General features: G+C 33.0%; 1 protein-coding gene across 1 annotated transcript; it reads right to left on the minus strand.

Moving 5' to 3' along the window:
• Positions 1-949: 949 nt before the first annotated feature.
• On the minus strand, positions 950-15,293 carry LOC132728423 (WD repeat-containing protein 76-like). Its single transcript, XM_060714072.1, has 12 exons — positions 15,249-15,293; positions 14,340-14,394; positions 13,647-13,713; positions 12,644-12,688; positions 9,794-9,947; positions 8,913-9,077; positions 7,810-7,931; positions 6,497-6,598; positions 5,633-5,782; positions 4,980-5,033; positions 4,431-4,533; positions 950-3,987 (listed from the first exon to the last, which is right to left on the minus strand). The coding sequence occupies exons 1-12, from the start codon at positions 15,291-15,293 to the stop codon at positions 3,838-3,840; spliced, it is 1,212 nt and encodes a 403-aa protein (XP_060570055.1). The 3' UTR covers positions 950-3,837.
• Between the last annotated feature and the right edge of the window lie 4,915 nt (positions 15,294-20,208).

Genomic DNA, 20,208 nt, shown 5'->3' on the forward strand with positions numbered 1-20,208 from the left:
GTATTAAACACATTACTATCAAATCGGCCTTTGCAAATATTCATTATTCACTGTATAGCCAAATTTATGGTAGAATTTATTTTGAACAGGAAAATTTAGAAACAATACTTTAAACATGAAATATAATGAAACGCTGTAAATACACGTCTGCGGATTTTATCGAACCGGCTGCCCTGAGCTATATAGTTGCATTGTAAATCTTTATACAAAATAAAGATATTTCAATATATATTGTCATTTTTTGTCTGTACATGCTACGGGCACTGTAGAGGATCTGCCGATGTTTCACTAACTATTTAATCAGTATACAACTGACATGTTAATAAAACTGAGAAATATTACAATTTGCTCAAAGTTTTACTATTTAATGTTATTCTGACAAATGTCAGATCAGACTATTATTTCTTTCCTCTTGTAGAAAGTGGGTAATTCTGAAGTACAACTTTATTCTTTGTTTTATATTTACAAGAATAAAAAAATCATATTTTGGTAATATCTGACCGTGTAATTAAAAAGATACGCATTTTAGTAAATACGGACTTCATTCAAAGTTCCCGCATATATCGAGTGTACGGATCACAGTTTATTAGTCATATACGTATTGCATGATATACGGTCCCGGACAACAAATTTCACTTATTTTTACCTGTCTATCTATAATATACGGAATTCCGTAACCTTAATTGTATCCATATATTTCCCGCAGTGGTCATAATAGCGTAAAATGCCGTAAAACAAGGGATTATGACACAGGGTGATCGTTTTAATAACATCAAAAAACCAAACGCCCCGTGATAGCGTGATTTTAATCCAAAGGGGTGGGGGAAATTAAATCACGTGTACCGAAAAATTTGAGTCGGTGACCCCCTAATTTTTTTAGTTATTTTGTATAAGTATACATTTTAAAGGACGTTTAAAGAAAAAAATCAAAACTTTATTTCAGGAATTTTTTAATAAGCCAATTTTAAGCCTGAAAATGTGGCTAAACTGAACGTCAAATTTTACACAAAATAAACAATTTTTTTCCATTACTCAAACAATTTTCGGCGTAAAACAATAAGTTTTATATTTGCTTGAAGGGAAAAATAATTTCCGTCGAATGCTGTAGGATTTAAGATATTTTGTCCGCCAATGGCGTTGAAATACACGTAACAGTTGCCAAGGATACGCAACGACGTCATGTTAAAAATCGGGCTTTGATGGTCAACTTAAACGTCATGTGTACAAAAATTGGCTGAAACTATTGAAATAAAATCAACGAAATCCAAACAGAAATATGGTCAATTGTTTGCATGCCAATTTTCAAGACGCTGCTCGAAAGTTCGCAAAGTGTCGCGTTCTACCTTAAGAACAAGAAATGCATAAAAATGACAATAACTTATCTCTTCACGTTTTTAAGGCAACATAAGATCATTTGGGTTTAGTTAGGTATTTCTCGGTAGCTTCAGTCTTTTGATACATATATTTAAATGTGCATTCTTCTCTTCTTTTTTGTTTTACCTAGACCATAGACCACTATACTTTAAGAAAGACAAGAACAACTTAAGAACAAGAAATGCATAAAAATGACAATTAGTGCATAAAACACTTTTTTTCAAATCGACTTTAATTATAAACAGTGAAAACACATGCATGCCTGCATACATGTTGAACAACAAGTGTGGCGAAAGAGTATGACCAGGAAATATAATTTGAAGTTGAAAATTACATAACAAAATATGCCTTAATTTCCAAAAAATGGTTTATATAATTTCCATTGCTTTAGATTACTAATTTATTTCTTTATTAAGTCAACTTTAAGTACCTTTCGATATTTCCGGTAGCTTTCAGTAATTCGATACACATATTCGTATGTGCACTTTTTTTTATTTTACACCACCCACCATAAAATTATTATTAAAATAAACTTGAAAACAATAAAAATGCACGAAAAAAGAGAATAATTGTATGAAATCACATAGAAAGTAAAATAAAAAGCAGAGAAATAAAATTAACATATTTCGGCGAATTTTGTATTTTTCCAATTTTGGGGTGAAATTACCCCACCCAATTTAATCAAGTATAAAACTTATAAATTATGAAATTCCTTGCATTTTTTATGATTACAACTTAAAACGCACATAGTATTTATGAAAAACAAAACAATATTAGAATTTAAGGAGCTACTTGGAATATTTTTATTATTTCTAGGTAACCATAATAAAAAATATGCAAAAAAAATAGGCATTTTTCTTTGATATTTTGAAAATTTTAAGACAAAAACCCAAAAAGGCTATATATTTCACGTCATTTAATCATAACCTGATTTTTATTGAAATGTTTGCACTTCTTTTTATTGTAAAAAGGCATAATTTTTGCTGTAAAATTTACCATAATAAGATATATACTCCTTTTGTATAAAGTCGGCGGCCATATTGGACGCCATCTTGGATTCTGAAGCGTTGTGAAAGCAAAATTTTGTAAGAGTTAGATTTTTGTTAAGGAGAGACTATATACCTACTCTGGTGTAAGTTTCAGATTTGGACAAAATTTTTGATTAAATGGCCCTTGGTTCTTGGGCTTTATTGGTATTTCTACAAATGTTAAATTAATTTTCATGAGAAAAAGGGACAAAACTCTACAAATAATGATCCCTATTTTATGTCCCTTGTTTTACAGATGTGCCTCGTCTCCATTACTCGGCAGGTTAGCCAAAAATGAGGACAATATATCTGATATTTTCAATGTTTTCTATCAATAACCACTTTTAACAACAATTCTACATTAAAAAGGGGCATTACTTCAAAAACATTTTGCTTTCAAGATCATGTCCCATGTGTAACAACTGCACCTTGCCATGATAAAGTATACCAAGTTTTGTGGTTGTAACCTTTGATAGTTTACAAATCCTTTATCTTGAAAAGCTATTTTGACAAAAAAATTCTGTTTTAAAAAGGGGCATAACTCTAAAATGATTCCTTTCAGAATTATGCCCCTTGTCTTACAACTGCCCTCTGTCATGTTCAGCAAATATTTAAAGTTCCATATTCGATACCTTTAGAAAGTGTTTTGAGTGATCCGCTATTTAGTTTTGGCACTACAATGACAAAGATCCACTAATCAGAAAAGTTGGATTATTTTTTGGAAAAGACAAGTTAGTACCTCTAAGTCTTGATTTAAAGGAAACAAGATACTTACATATCAAAATAAAATATCATACACTATTTACAGTCACAAAAATAAAATAATCATACTTTTTTCTCCAATGCCACATGCCATGGTATTACGTTGTCCATTATGTGTCATTAATACAACAATGAAAACATGGCAAGAAATATCTTTACATAACACCTTGATTTTAAAAAAAGCTTCAAACTGAAAATTCGTCACAGGATTGACAGATACCCTTACTGAAGCATTTACCAAGACTTTTATGATTGCTGATTTATCTTTTATGTTTATTTAAAGTTAAGTTTGAAAAAATCAAAACAAAAAAGTGATTCTAGTATAACGCCAACCATATCATATGGTGGGGAAATAAAAATAACATGTAAATAAACAACATTTTCCTGAGATTACTTTCTGAACACAGTTATTGTAAATATCACTTGTCAACAGACCTGAATATTGCAATGTGCAAGTATGACATCATACGATCACTATCTTCACATGAACACAATTTACTTTCTAGTAATGTAAACAAACTACTTTTGTAAAGTTCACTATATTCTTTCAATCACAGTCTGTTTTTTAACACAGTCTGTTTTGTAACACAACAGTTCATTGAACACAATATTATGAACACATGTCTAAGTATAAACACACAAAGCGCCAAGTACATAATCTGCTTTTATATGATCACATAAACACGAAGACTCTGCCACTAGAATTGGTGCCGGCAACCAGGTTCAGAGTTGGATGTAGAGCATTCAGGCTGCATACACTGTTTAGGTAGTCTTCATCTTTAAAGGCATGCAGCTTTTTGCCAGCAACACTGAACAGTGATATCTGAAATTAAAAGAGCGGTCAGAGTTAAAGACCCTTGATTCCGGTGATAATTAAGCATAAATAATTTAAAGTCAAGAGAACCTGATCCTGAATTATACACACATGACTTACAGAGCTCCACAGAGGCCCTAAAGTCTAAAAGCATAAAAATTCTACATATATTAATTTAAACACATAAAACGATAATATAAGGTATAAAAGCACACAAGTAAAACCATTGACCTTCTGTAAGCTTGTAGGGCTAGCATTACATGGATGAAATGTTAACTCCCGACAGAATTTGAACCTTTTCAAATGAGGAGCAAATGTTTATAATCAAGCCACCTTACAAACACTAACACCTAATAAACTAATTTGAAATACAACTCGAAGACAAAATAAAGTTGCAAAAATTTTCTTCTCTTCTTTCTTGCATACAGATTTAATCATACTTTATCACTAACCTCTCTAGGCCTGTTCATACTGCCAACAATAAAACAATCTTCTCTGGCAGGGTGCCAAGCAGCTCTGAATCCAGTAAGCCAACGTCCAGTTTGATTGTTATGACTGAATGAGAAAATTTTATTTAAGATGAAATGACCTTACCAACATAGTTTGCAATTCATCATCTTAGTACAATAACTAATTAACTGCTATTATATTTAGGAGGACTTATTACTTTATAGCACAAAGGTCAAGAATTGTCTATGAGTAACCCTAGCAACAGTCTGTAAGAATTATTATAACCTATCTAATGAGGACTCATTTAAATTAAATGTTTAACAGATATCATCTATAGTTAATTTCCTTTGTTGATCTTTTTGTTATGTTTGTCCTTTTTTAGTTGGTTTTTAGTCGCAACAACACTGTTTTTAAGTTATATGTTGACTTTACAGATTAACTGGCGGAAGAGGACTCAGGTGCTCCTCTATGCAACATTTCTGACACAGTAAAGTCACTGACCTTCCAGCAGTTTTAGACTTGACTATGACTTTGTTAGCTAGAAATCTTACCTAATGGATTTCTTCACTGTAATATTTGGACCAATTTCTGAACTGTCATAAATTCTGCAAATGAAAAATCATTTTCAACATATAATCTTCCGGTAATGTTGCTACCCTAAAATAAATTCCTTTCAGAGAAGATTGTTCACGTAATTTAATATACGCGTTATTTCTAAGAAAACATAACTTCTTTTTCATAGTGAGTATTATATCTATGAAACATTACAGTTGCGCCAAGTGGTTAACACATCACACTAGTACTGTAATCAAAGGATTGCTGGCCACATGAGTTCAAACCCAGTCAGTAGCAAGCCGTTGTCTCCTTGAGCATAAAACTAAAATTATGGCATAGTACTGGTTTTTCCAGAAATGGATTCGAAAGTGGTTTAATAACTTAATGGCTTCAAACACAATTTAACTAAAATAAATTTGTATAAACTAAACTGAAAGATTTTGAAAAGACCAATAGTTTTGGAGATATCAATTGGCACTCAAAATCGTAACCGAAGTTTGACGGCCATGCTGACGCGAGAATAATAGCTCTCCCTATTCTTGAACAGTCAAGCTAAAAATATGCCTTCCATATCCACAGTATGTTAAGAGTATGGATGATATATATTACACACATATCACAAGTCTTAAGTAGTGTAAAATAATCTTACGTTAATTTATCATTGATAGATGTCGCCAGAATGTGTTTCCCTGTCACAGGTGAGAAGTATGCACTATTAATGTTTCTTCCAATAGCAAGCTCACATAAAGCTTTGCTCTTCTTAGGTTTCAAGTTCCTTTGATCCCAAACACTTACACTCCTGTATAACCAACAAAATATTCAACAACAACAAGAAGACTGCATTGCTGTCTTATTTATTTACATTGATTTTTTTTTTCATCAAAAGAATGTGTCCACAATTTCCGGATCAGGAATGTTTTAGAAGTAGATCAAGTTCAATGGGGAGAAAAAAAAATTCATAAAAACATTTATTTGCTACAACTGTTATGTTATGAGGAAATCTGAAAATTTGGGACATTGGTTGGGGGGAAAACTTTTGCCATTTGGAAAGTTTACCAGACCCATGCAAAAATAGCTAAAAATAACACTGATTTAGATAGCTTACTCTTTCCTCTTATACTTTCAACATTTTCTGACGGAGTAAGTTTTTTACTTTTAGGAGCACCTCATATCATTCAATACGGATAATTCTTGCATAAAAACTGCTCATGCAGATATACATAAATAAAGATGAAAATATGCATTAATTGATAAAATCACGCAAGCAAGCACTGAAGTAACATGTTTTTTATATGCATGACTCGGGTCATACAAAGGTGAAGATGTAATGTAATTTTGCAAAAGGCGCCTAAATCAAGTCATACAAAGGTGAAGAAATAATGTCATAATTTTTGTAAAGGTGTATAAATCATGTCATACAAAGGGGAAGACGTTATTTTGTTAAAGACGCCTTAATACCCTAACATTGTTACAACCCAACATTTTTTAACTTCCTATAAATAAACCAACTTACCCTGCAACACCCGCTGTACAAAAGTAGTAGGGCTGTGTTGGATGACGACTGACAGTCCTAAAAGATTTGTGACTTAATTCATACATCTGTTCAGCTGTGGTACTGGAATAAAAAATATCTCCTCATTTTTAAGTACAAACATGTCAAATCTGGCACATACATAATCATCAATAGAATCAGAAAGTCAACACAATTTCAATTTTACATATGTTCTTAAAATGCCAAAATTGAAACATATATGTTACTTTGTCTGAATCAATACCGCAAAACCAAAATGTTAATTCACGTGTTAATTGTTGGAGGATGTTTTCACAGCTTTTTGTCCACGCCCTACCCTTTATGAGGCCTCAAACAGTGAAAAAATGCCCTATTTAGGTCCAAACACTGTTTTTCGTTAAAAAAAGTGACCATAGTTTTATAGCAGTTGCAACTTGTAACAGGAGGCTTTTCAATGAAAACGGCCATTTTTCACAATATGCTCATGGGGTAAAAGGTTAAATTAACCAATCTGACATATGCAACATAATAAAACAGTAGATTAGTCAGAGAGGGACTAGCATCTTTTCTATGGCTTTTTTTGGTGTAAATCAAATCTATATGGTTATAGCTGATATCGGAAACCAATCAGCACCTACAAAACTGGTTTTCGATGCATCAAAACAAGTTATTGCACCTCTAGACATAATTTAAATATACCCATGCCTATTTTCAGACTTTCTATCATATGCATATATTTTCACATGGCACCATATGCATAATACAATCATGGCTATAAGCACATTTAACAATAATATTTAAAATACAAGTTTGCCAATAAATGTTTTAATTTACTGTATTTTTTGGTATGCAATAAATAAAATATAACACATACATTCATATAGCTTCACTTCAATGTTGTTTTTTTTTCATTTGTTGAATAAAATCGCAACAATATGTTTGCCAGAGGCTCAATAATTCATATAATGCAATTCAACTTCAGTATGAAATCTACACTCAAATCAAAATCCTCTGTTCCTTACATTTTTATGCAAGTATCAAAAACAATGTTGTCCATATTCATATGTTACAGAATTCATATCTGCAATGATGACACTAACAAAGAAATCATATTTGCAATGATGATACTAAAAAAGCCATTCTTGAAAAATTTGAATTTTTCAACAATTGTAAAACTTTTCTTATGCTTTTAGAACTAATATAACTAATGTGGCTTTACGAAAATAACTTTTAAGTATGGTATTTTCACAACAAAAGAGATTGGCTGTATAATTCTAACCCTATTTTCTATCACGAAAAGTGTTTTTAAATCTTACCTTGCTGTTCTAATGTCTACACAGGCTACACAACCTGTGTTTTCAGACACCAACATAGTGTGTGGAGACGTGAAAATGAAATTCCTCAACAAAACATCGTCATCCTCTGGTTCATTGAATACCTGTTAATGAAAAAAGATATTGTTTGAATAGCCCACGGAACAGACCACGATAGATGGCCAAGATGTGCCGGCTGATAATGGTCTATATTGTTGACATGGACATATTCAAATGACTTTGGAACAGTTGTGTAACAATACAAATGAACCGCGTCACGACAAAACCAACATAGTCCGTTTGTGACCAGCATGGATCCAGACCAGTCTGCGCAGTCTGATCAGGATCCATGCTGTTCGCTATCAGTTTCGCTACTTGTTATAGGGTTTGTAAGCGGACAGCATGGATCCTGATCAGACTGCGCTTATGCGCAGGCTGGTCTGGATCCATGCTGTTCGCAAACACACTATGTTGGTTTTGTTGTGACGCGGCTCAAATGTCCATTCAAAGTCAACGGTTTGTTTGGTTTTACAGCTTACCAACACAGAATATGGTGCTGAAACAGGAAACCAGATTTTGGCTAACCACTATTAACCTCTAACAACACCAATTTTTATAATAACACAATTTTATTATTAACTTGAGTATTTGCTGAGTGAGCATTGTAGTTTTTTTCTGTGTTTTTTGTTTTGTTTGTTTTGGGTCGGGGTTTATGTCGCAACACAGTATAGGTCAAATGCTGATTTTCAAGCTTTTCTGTTGGAGGAAGACCTCAGTTGCTCTTCCTTGCATTATTTCAGGCACAAATGAGCACCTGGGTAGAACCACCAATGTTTCATAGGCTAGCTGGATAGCGTCCTATCATGAAAGACTTCAAAGTCCCTGTCAGGATTTGAACCCACAGCAGTGAAGGCCAAGTGGTTTGAAATGAATGACCACAACCAATCACCCATGGAAGACCCACCATTGTTTGATTTCTCACATGCCATACCCTCTCTTTATATTTTTCTTAATTTTCACATTTTGGTACAATAAAAGTAAAGTGGTCACCAATGCTTATCTTCAATATATTTATTATGGGGCATATACGAAAAATGAAACCTTACATCAATGAAGATTTCTTTTTGCATATCTCCGCATCTCAGACTTCCGTCATAGCCACAGGAATACATCTTCTCTGGCGAGTGTACAGGAAAATCGAGACATGTGATTGGTCGGGAATGAGGCGCGTAACAACACACCCCTTCCGCTCTTGATTCACTATCACACAGCTAAAAAATAGAAATTTGAAATAAGAATTTAAACTTGGGGTGTTTTACAAAAGTTCGGATTTCCTTTCATTAAAAGGATCAATTCAAGTTTTTGGTTATTTGAGACTATATGGAAGGCTAGAATTAATTTATATAGATTCACAGTTTTAGTAAAAGGTTTCTATGAAATGGACTTAATTTTCATCCAGTAGTATGGGGGGCATTACATTTGCAGGGGGCTTTTCAAGCAATGTTATATTTAGTCAATACTATAAAATCTCCAAGATGTGAAGTTTCAGACATTTCTTAACATTTTATGACCTTAGAGTATTTTATTTTATTTTCTTTGTTTGATTATACCTTAATTAAGGCAAACTACACTAGGATAGACAACATATATCAAAACTATATCACCGTATGTATAGTTTCTATCAAAGTTTCAGAGGTTATTTTTTCACACTCAAATACTTATGCTTTGTTTAGCTGACATGATTATTTCTCCACAGTTTCATCTCACCTACATACATATGCTCCAAACCAAACAAATTTAATAAAATCTCTAAGATGTTAAACCTCTGGTGAACATACAAATGTAAGTCACAATTTACCAAGAGACTAAAGAGATGATGATGTAAAAAAGAAATTGAGAATATCACAGCCACCAGTCCATCACAAAAGCTAAAATATCCCTTCTTATAATGGTCAGCATATAATTTCCAACCCAAAAAAGAACTTACTACGTCCCAGATGCCTATTTTTCCCCACTTGTCCCCCACTGCTGCTATCACTTTAGTGTCTGAGGGATGAAGTGCCAATGAGAAGGTCCGTTCAGGAACCACTTTAGCTACACGTTCAGCAGTTACTTTGGTCTTTGACATCTTTTCAGCATATCTGTAAAACAAGTCAGAAAATTAAAACAATATTTTAAGCCCAGAAATTTATTTTAATATATAAATTTCTTACTGAATATGTCTTATTTGAAAAAAAAAGAATGAATAAACTATGTATGGGAAGTTGCATCCCCCAATTATGGGTCAAGCAAAGTTGGTACTTTCTGTGACAACCCAAGTCAATTTAAGTTTAAAACATACAAAATTTATCCAAAATCTCTCCCTTTGTACAGAGTATAAAACTATATATGAAACGCAAGCAGGTAGAAATAACAGAACCACACTATTCTAGTATAAAATATATAGCCAGGTGAGCAAGCACATCCATGTAAATGATGTTGTTAGACCATAACCAATACTGTCAAACTGGACATGAGAGTACTTGGTCATTTTGCTAATAAAACATTCCAAATTTACAGCATAAGCAAATACGGTCATACAATAGGGTAGCAGGGAATGGGGTAATTCAGTTTTGGTTTTACAGCGGCACCAACACTATTTAGGTCATACTGGCAATGGAAACATTGATTTTGGCTAACCACAGGGTGATAAATCTTTGTTTGGTGTTTTGACCAACATTTTTTGCTGCTTGACAATGCTTCACAGGTTTTGAATTTCATATTTCCCTCAGACTTATCAAATCCTCACAACCTGTCCACGCCTGCAGACTGCAGGCTTAATATGCGTCCTAATGCGTGTCAACACATGGATAAATGGTGCATTAACCATTCTATCGAGGGTTTGTCCCAAAAGTACCGTGACAAATTTTAATAGCATGTTCATGTTTTAACGCAATAGAAAATAATTCACACATATAAACCATTAAAGTTTAATTATTTAACATTACAACAACACATTTACAAAAAAATTTACCCTAGTTACTTAGAAATTTTCAGTTATTAACTGACATTAGGTTGAGTTGCCGGCGCACGTCAAAATAATTTACATTTTGTTTGAATAGGCTGAAAAATTAATAACGTGTATATTTCTGGTGATGTGTCTGCACAATGTGACGTTGACTTCCTCTGCGCTGGCTATGTTTACATCCATCTCTGAAAATTTTAGTTAATAACTTAAGAAACGAAAAATAGATACGAATAAATGAAATATCTCATATAAAATGAGGAAAGTTAAAATGGCGACCGTTCGATAAGAATTTGCGGCGCAGTGAACATGTCACTCAAGGTTTTCATGACTATTTCGAGATGACACATGTTCGATTTTCAACAAATATACCAAATAGAACAGTTAACGCAACATATTCTGAGCATTTGTGTAACAAAAGGCATGAACGGAACCAGAGTTTTGCGCTACAAAGTCGAAAATAAAGGAAAACAGCGGATAGGAAGAACCGATCTTCGTCGCCAGTTTTTCCTACAGCTAAAAACAGGTGTAACGACCAGCTGGAAGTTCGCGTATATACAAAAATTAATGTATGCCATCCAAACATTAAAAACAGACATTAACAACCACATGATTTAAGTCAGAAAATTGACGATTTATGGTACCATTATTTGTTTGAAAGCCATTGAAAGTATTTGAGAAAGGCACCTTATATAGATTTAACGCCGTCTTTTGACGTCGGGACGTGCGCGCGATTCAGTTAGTTGCCATGGTGTTTATGGCATATTTTGTTGTTTGTTGATATTTATCTATTGAAAATTGTTAAAATGTTTAAATTATATGGGTTTATAACATATTAAATATAAAATTCGTATCTGTTTTATTAGCTTTTAAACAGAAATTTGTCGACAGAATATTGGGACAATACCTCGTATTATTTAATAACTTCCTAGATATCACTTGCTGGTTTAATTGGTTTCGTTTTTAAACTTGTTAAACTCTGCATTTCTTTATGATTTTCTTCACCAGGTCGGTGAGCCATGAAGACTATTCCTTCATCTCAAGTGGCCTGCTTGGAGGGTCTCAGCTATGAAAATGTATAAATCTGTGTTAGACGTAAAACAAACAAGAGCTGTCAATAGGAAACAGTATGCATTGCCTAATTTGTGCTTAAGCGGGCCACCAAATGATGTATTGTGTAAAGATGTGGTGTTAAGTTTCTGTGTGAAAGTTATATCGACTGGTGTCCCTTAATTGGTTGATATGATTATCATTTCTCCGATTCATCAATTATATTTTCAATTACATACATAAATTAAAAGGATTGATTTTTTAAATGTCTGGTAAAATGCTAGTACTTTAAATCTTTTATTAGTATGTGAGGGAGAATAATCCTCCTATCAACACATCAAAAATTTGAAAAAATTTTGGGACGGTTTGATAATCAATTTTTGTTACACAATATCAGTGAGTGTGTTAATAATTGGAGAACGCATCATTGTTTGAGGAAGACTCTCCACATGTAAGTGACATATTATATAATAAGAGGCTAATTTGAATATATGAAGCGATAATTTTTCCATTATAGTTACTTGCCATGTTATTACTCTATGTATCAATTTTAAACCTTAAAAATGAACCTTTTAATTTCTTTTTTAATATGTTTTCAGAAATAAAGCCAAAATAATACTTTATTTCGATGGCTATTCTTTCTGCTCCAAAGACTATAAATCCTTTTTAATTATAACTAAATAATTCTTACAATGTTGAACCTGGTTCAAGAAAAGGTATAAGCCACTCTGTTATCAGGCTTCCGTGGTACTCTATACCGTTCTGGTGTTTTGTTCTGTATACCTCAGGCTACTTCTCGTGGCTAAAATCTCCTTTGGAGCTTTTTTCCTAAAATTGAAAACAAAGAATAGCTGCTGAAATAGAAGACAATCAACAGTATGATCTGATCAACAAATAACAAATTCTTTATCAATTCAGTCACAAGTTAACGAGCGACAGCAATATAAATATAATTGAATAGTATGACAACCTCTTATAGAAGACCCGAGTCACTTCTCACAAGATCGAGTGTCCGAGATCTATGGCTGCGCACAATCTAAGTGAGGGATTATGACTCTAGACATGTACGTCAGTTCAGGTTAAATGTCATGTTTTTACATCAACTAGTCTTTTTTGATGATGATAGATGATATAAATATCATTTTCCAAGCAAATTGAGTTTCTTCATTTTGAGGGTGCATATTCAAAATAATATACTTTTTTCCATTTAAAGTGACATTATGCCAATCAAATTGTATACTAGTGGAGTGAAAAGATGAGTATACAAAATAAGTTTTCATTTTGCCATAGATCTCCTTTTACATTTAATAATTTAAGTTTGCATAACACCATACATAACGGCAGAGATCCCAACGAATTTTCTGTTAAATCCATTTGAATTTACCTTTTAATCGCTTCAGTTTATAAAGAGTTTGGGCCATCAGTCTTTTTGAGATTGTTTTAGGCAGAATTAGAAATTCTTTAAATCTAAACATTTCCAATATTCAACTGTTGTGCCAAACACTATTTTGTAAGTCAATCTTTAAAATATAAAGTCAATTCAGCTCATATTGACTATGAAAATATGAGCATAATGTCACTTTAACGCAATAGCAGCAACTGAATCTACCAATGTGACCGGAGGCGAAATCAAGATCAACCTGAGTATCCGTTGACGTCTGCTCATAATCTGCCCTATTGCTAGTTCTGGATTTTGAAATTTTCTTTTAAGAATAATGAATGGTTTTGTCCAGATTAAACAACAGACAAGTCCATTTGAGATATTTAGTATGGCAAGGGTTATTACTTTTTCAGGCCCCTATTAGAATTGGCGCAGTCTCTTTCCGGAACGCAAGGAGATCTTGTCTTGAGCCCTGTAATAAATAATAAATTAATAATAACGATATTCAAATATTAATCCTCATTGAAAAAAGGAAAGCCAAAGTCATTATTTTCATTATAAATTGAAATTGAATAAAATTTTTCCACTGGTGAACTGCCACCATAATACTTGGAACAAAAAGATCACCCCAATTACTTTATCTTAACTTTCAACATGCTAAATCTGTAAAATGAGCATGCCCAAGTTAAATTTTTGGAATCGTCTATTCTTGCATATCAGACTAGGCGTTTCCATGAGTAAAGAATTTAAAATATACATGGGAATATGGTAGATAAAATTTTAGATAATTTGTAGCCTGGCTGTTCATTTTAAATTTCATTTGAGCGATGCATGCTACATCAACACTTTAGGAAAACAAGAGTTTGATTATGCCTTGGTGTTCAATTTGTAATCCCATGACATCAGCAGTATAATGGACGTATTTTCAAGTAGTCTTCCTTTTTCACAGTCTTTCCTTTCCTCCCTTATAGAAACTGTCTCTGTGGTTCATTTAAACATTAACCATGAACATTTGTTTGGAATTTCTAAAGTTTTTTTCTAGTGAAAAATCAAGAAAACATTCACTATAAGCACATTTATCCAGGACCAAATACTGACTTAAAAATTCTCTGTTCAGGCGCAGGTTTTCTTCACGTCTCTTGGCATAATCAATCTGAAATAAGAAATTAAGTATGAACTAAGTAGTCACAACCAGTAATGTGTTGCCTTTTAAGGACTTATTTGGACACCTGAAATGCATTTGATTTTAATCTACAGGCAGAAATTTGCATAAACTAAGTATCACTAGTAATATGATGAAAATATGAAAAATGTTAAACTTCAATACAAAGAAGCAATTTGCATAAATTGATTACAAGATTAAGGAAACAACTGCTTTATGGTTTCAGAAAAATTGTTGGGAAAAACTGATTAATATGCTTGCAAGTAATCAGACAATAATAGGAATTTAAGTACAAAGGGATTTTTTAATACATTTTGTATATATATATATTATTTATTTTGCAGATGTGACAATAAATTCCAATCAAAGATACATAACTCTTATTTACGTTTTTACTTTTTAAGACCAATTCTTATAAAAACTACTTGATTCGCCACTACAGGGGTCATTTGACCCTTGAATGTGAGCTGTTGATTGACCCAACAAATGTCCAAGATACTGATTTGAACCTCAGATTTTAAAACTTTAGTGTTCAGAATTTTTGTTAATATATGGAGAATATTTTTTGGCCTTTGGTTAAGCTCTGGTTCAAATGATCTCATGAATATAGTTAATCTTTCCACCAGAAGATTCTGCAAGATGTGCGTGGATAAAACTGAATATTACATACATGTATGTCAGTGTATTATGATATGATGATGGCTTTGATAGAAGTAAAGAATTGTCGTTCAATCGTGACGATGTGTGCGTAGCCGTATATATTGAACAAATGAACTCTAAAGACTTTGAGGATTACTAATGTGTAACAGGAGTCGGATACATGACTTCATAATCTGACGAATCACTGTCAGCACTGCCATCTTCTCCTCCTCGCACTTTTCTACGTTCATTTTCTTTTTTTGTATTTGACTTTCAGAGAACCTGCAATATTGGCAACAAATGACATCAAATACCAATTCCTATATAACGTGCAATTATATCGATTGCAGTATTAACAAGAGCGCTGTCGTGAGGACGCAACGCTCGGCTATTCTTAGTAGCTTGATAGTAAATGAAAATGCTTGATACCAATACCTCCTCCTGTTTACAGGTTGGGGTATGAGTGGGTGAAACATTAGGTTGTGCAAATTTCAAACCATATGTCAATGGACCTTTGAAACATTTATATGAACTATTACAAATACTATATAGACGTAAATTTACTAAGTCTCTGGAGAAGAGGGGCATAATTTTGTCAAAATGTTCTGATACAGTTACCTATCCTCTGTCTATGAGGTTGGGATCATGGATGGGTGAATTCAAGTGTGCAATTTCATAAGCCATATGTCAATGGACTTTGAAGAATATTTGAATAGCATATTACATAAAAACTTTTAACGTAAATTCTAAGTCAAAGGAAGCATGAATTACTGTATTCAAAATGCTTGATACAGTTTACCTCTTCGCTGTTTACATGGTGTGGGGTCAAGCTTGTGAACCAAGTGTTGCAAAGTTTTCCAAACCATATGTCAATGACTTTGAGAAATATTTGAAACATTACAAAAACGTGTTAAAGCGCTAAATTTCTATAGTCGAATGAAAAATAGGAGCAATATTCTGTCAAAATGCTTGATACAGTTACCTCCTCCTCGTTTTTACAGGTTTGGGGTCAATGATGGTGAAACAAGTGTGGCAAGTTGTCAAGCCATATGTCAATGGACTTTGAAAAAATATTTTGAAGGCTATTAACAAGAAATGTGTAGACAGTAATAGTGGTTATCGTCATCGACAGAGCAGGCGGACATAGGACGCCTACGCTCGGCGTTGAACTATAATAGCTCTACTTATGGTTCTCTTTCGAATAGTTTTGAGGGGCAGAAACCATATCGAATTTTCGTTTTCTAATTGCTCTCATAGTCACAATACCTAACAGGGAACAAGGCTGTTGCAGGACTATAGATGTCTGGAATAACGATGATATATTAGGTTTTGTCAATCAACGAAAAAGTTTTTATGGATGAGCGGAGTAAGCAATCAATAGGTTCAAAGGTTGTACTGAGTTTATGAGTAGATTAGTGAAAATCTAATTGTAAGCAAATGACCTTGGACCACTGCTCCCACGCAGATATCTAAGTGGCAATATCCAAAGCTGCCACTCAGCAATATTGTGCAAAGGTCACAGCAAACTCAAAGTTATAACAATGAAACTAAATACATTAACCTTTCAATCACAGACACCTGGGTAGCAACCCAAGCTGCCCTCTTGATATAAGCTAACCCTTATAAGTTTGGTGTCAATAGGCCAAAAGCAACTTAAGTTATTGAGCGGTACTGAATTTCTTTTTTTAGGTAACAGTGACCTTGACCTTGATTACAGACACCTGGATACATCTAAGCTGCGTCTTGATACTAGTGCTGTAGTGAGGCTTGCCAATCGACGGCCAGTTGGTGTCATAAGGTCAATTCACCAAAGCAACTTCAGAGATTATTGGGCAGAAAAACATGAGATTATACTGATTTTAATAACAGTTGACATTGACCTTAGATCACAGACACTCTGGTACCAATACACCAAGTAGCCTCATTTATAATGATAGTATGTATGCATTACTACCGGGTACAAGTTTGGTGCAATCGGCCAACGCAAACTCAGTATTGAGAGGAAACTGATTTCTTCTATTTTTCAGTAAGAGTGACCGTTGACCTTGATCAGCAGGACCACTCTGGGTAGCAATCGCAAGCTGCTCTTGTTATATAACCTCTACACCAAGTTGTGGTTGTCAAGTAGGCATAGCAAACTAAAAGTTACTATGCTATGAGCGAAGCTTATCCAATTTCGTATTTTTAGGAACAGTGACTGACGGTCTGCAATAGGAACTAAAGACTCATAAGCTCTGCGGGTAGTTAGGATCCTATTGACCAACCCAAGCTGCCGACAACTCTGGTATGTAATGCTACCTATCCACACCTTGGAGTGGCGACATAGACACCATTGAGCGAACTCATAAGTTATTGAGATGGAAACTGATTTTCTATTTTTTAGTAACAGTGACTTGCCCCTTGATCACAGACACCTGGTAGCAATCCCAAGCTGCTCTTGATATAACTACTACAACCAAAGTGTTGGTGTCCAATAGGCAAGGCAAACTCAGTTTATTGGAGCAGAAAACTGATTTTCTATTTTTAGTACAGTGACCTTGAACTTGATCGCAGACACCGGTGGTAGGCAATCCAAGCTGCTTTGAATATAAGCTACCTACCACACCTATGTTGGTGTCAATAGGCGCAAAGCAACTCAAGTTAATTGACTGGAAACTGATTTCTATTTTAGTACAGTGACGCTTGACCTTGATCAAGACACCTGGGGTGAGTAAACCACGAAGCATTCATTAGAGTTAGGATCATGCGTTAAGCCTTGGTTTAGCCTAGTTAGTAATTTACTCTCTAACCCAAAAGTTCGTTATATCGAAAATTGCTACGAAAACTGTCGTTAAATAAGAATACCTCAAGTCACACGTTGAGGACAAACATAGGGTGAAGCTCTTTTCAGAACTTTTTATGAGTATATTTTATTTCTTATAGCGTATTTTCTTTCTATTTTCTGAATAATAAGATAATAAGCTTTTGATACGTGTTACAATCTGTATATGTCTAATGTGTAAATGTAATCATTATTTAATTTATTTATTCATTTATTTTATTATTATTATTATTACTGCATTCCATTTTCAAAATAATACGTGTAACATTATGAACCATCATTATTAATTATTATTATATTACTGCATTCATTTTCAAAATAATAATAAAAGTAACATTATGCCATCAATGGTAATGGTAGTGAGAGAATGGATGATATCACAACTAGTTTTCATTTTGTCATAATTCCTTTTAATTTTATAATTTAGTTCAATAACAATAATAATCACAGATCCAACGAAATTTGCTGTAAATATACATTCGAATTTACCTTTAACGCTAAGTTTAAGCAATATAAATTAATGGCGCATACCGTATCATTAAACTTGAGTGCAATTTCTTTCGTAATGATTTTTTAGAATACATTCAAATATCTTTATACAAATGATGTTGTTTTTTCCATTCCGCAGACAGATTTTTAGTATAACTGACATACTTTGGACTTTCCAAAAATATTTGAATGCTTCTTAGGAGGTTGATTATTTCATTATACACAACTTGTTGATCGCTAAATCTTTGTGAAGTATTTTTGTCGTATCTGTGTCATTCCCTCATATTTCTTATTTTCTCTAACAAGCTAACACTATTGTGTATTGCATGTTAACTACGGCATCTCTTTCATGGTATGGAATACAAATATATATAATATTAATTAAAGTTTCAAGTTTCTATACTTAAAAGACTTATACCTATTATACTAAGTTCTATGTACAAAGTGAATTAAGGAATTCCCGCATAAATCACATTCATGTACAATGAAAGAGATGTAACACAGTATATGATAAATTTTGAACGTTTTGGTTATAATGAAATTCATCTGAGTATTTAATAAAACTATTATATACGTTTCAAATGGGTTAAATTAACGTTACCTTCTATTTTCAGAAACAGTAACGATAATTAATCGAACTTGCTTTGTTTCCCAATGTAATTTTCAAATTTTCACCAGTGTGTTAACAAAGGTTATTGTAAAGATGTTTACCAGAAAAAGCAGTTCAATTTAATTAAATCAAAACAAATTTAACGTTACTATTTAGCGTCAATATTTTTGAAGAAGTTCTTCGCAGACACGATTAAGATATCACGAAGATATTATTGGCCATTGCCAATATCATTAAGTTTTAAACTATGTTATTACCTTATTCCTAAAAGAAATATTTCAGCATTTATTGAAAAAATTGTACTTTGCCTTTAAAAGGAAATATATTAACAACTTTTCTTTAATTGTGTATAAATCTTTATTTATGTACATTTCATCACCAAGATATATCAAATCATATATTTATATTACTTAATTGTAGCAGATAAAGGATTATTTTACTTTTTTTCTATCATTGTATATCTATCTCGAAAGTATCCAAATGTTATTGTTTTTTATTACTTTGCACTTTAACATTACTCTTTAATAGTGTAACTTCATCTTTTCATCAACACACATATAAAAAGCTGTCAAGACGCGAATATTCTGTATCTTAAAGAATGAGGCAATGAACTTTTATATCTAGTCTCTCCTTTTCCTATTTTTTGCAATCCAAAATGTTCAAGGTTGTTTCTGTCTATATATTTTGCCTAGAACGTTGTTATATGTTAAGCTTTATTGTTTGTATTGTATCAAATAATTTGAGGTATTACAAAAACTTTACGTAAATTCTAAGTCGAATAAGGGTATAATGTCTGTTCAAATTGCTTGATAAGAGTTACCTCTCCTGTCTACAGGTTTGGGGTCATGATGGTGACAAGTGTGGCAATTTCAAGCCATATGTCAATGGACTTTGAAAATATTTGAGGTATTACAAAAACTTTAACATAAGATGTGGTTACACCGACGCTGACACTCTGCTGACTACATTAGCTCTACTTATTCTTATCGAATAGTCGAGCTAAAAATAACAGAGTTACAGCCTGCCAATATTAGCTAAAAAAATGAAAATTTTAATAATTTGACCTTCAAAGTCAAGGCCATTTATGAGTGAAGTAAAGGTCTGTCTGGGTATTTTTAAGGGATATCCTTGAAGAATATTATGTTCAAGTTTGAAGTCAATCCATTCAAAAATAATAAAGTTCAGCCAATAGCAGCATGAACAACAAATTTGGACTTATAACCTTGAAGTCAAGGTCATTTACTGA

Source organism: Ruditapes philippinarum, unplaced genomic scaffold (genome assembly GCF_026571515.1).
Source record: "Ruditapes philippinarum isolate M1 unplaced genomic scaffold, ASM2657151v2 ctg6320_1_1_1_1, whole genome shotgun sequence".
NCBI classification, from domain to species: Eukaryota; Metazoa; Mollusca; class Bivalvia; order Venerida; family Veneridae; genus Ruditapes; species Ruditapes philippinarum.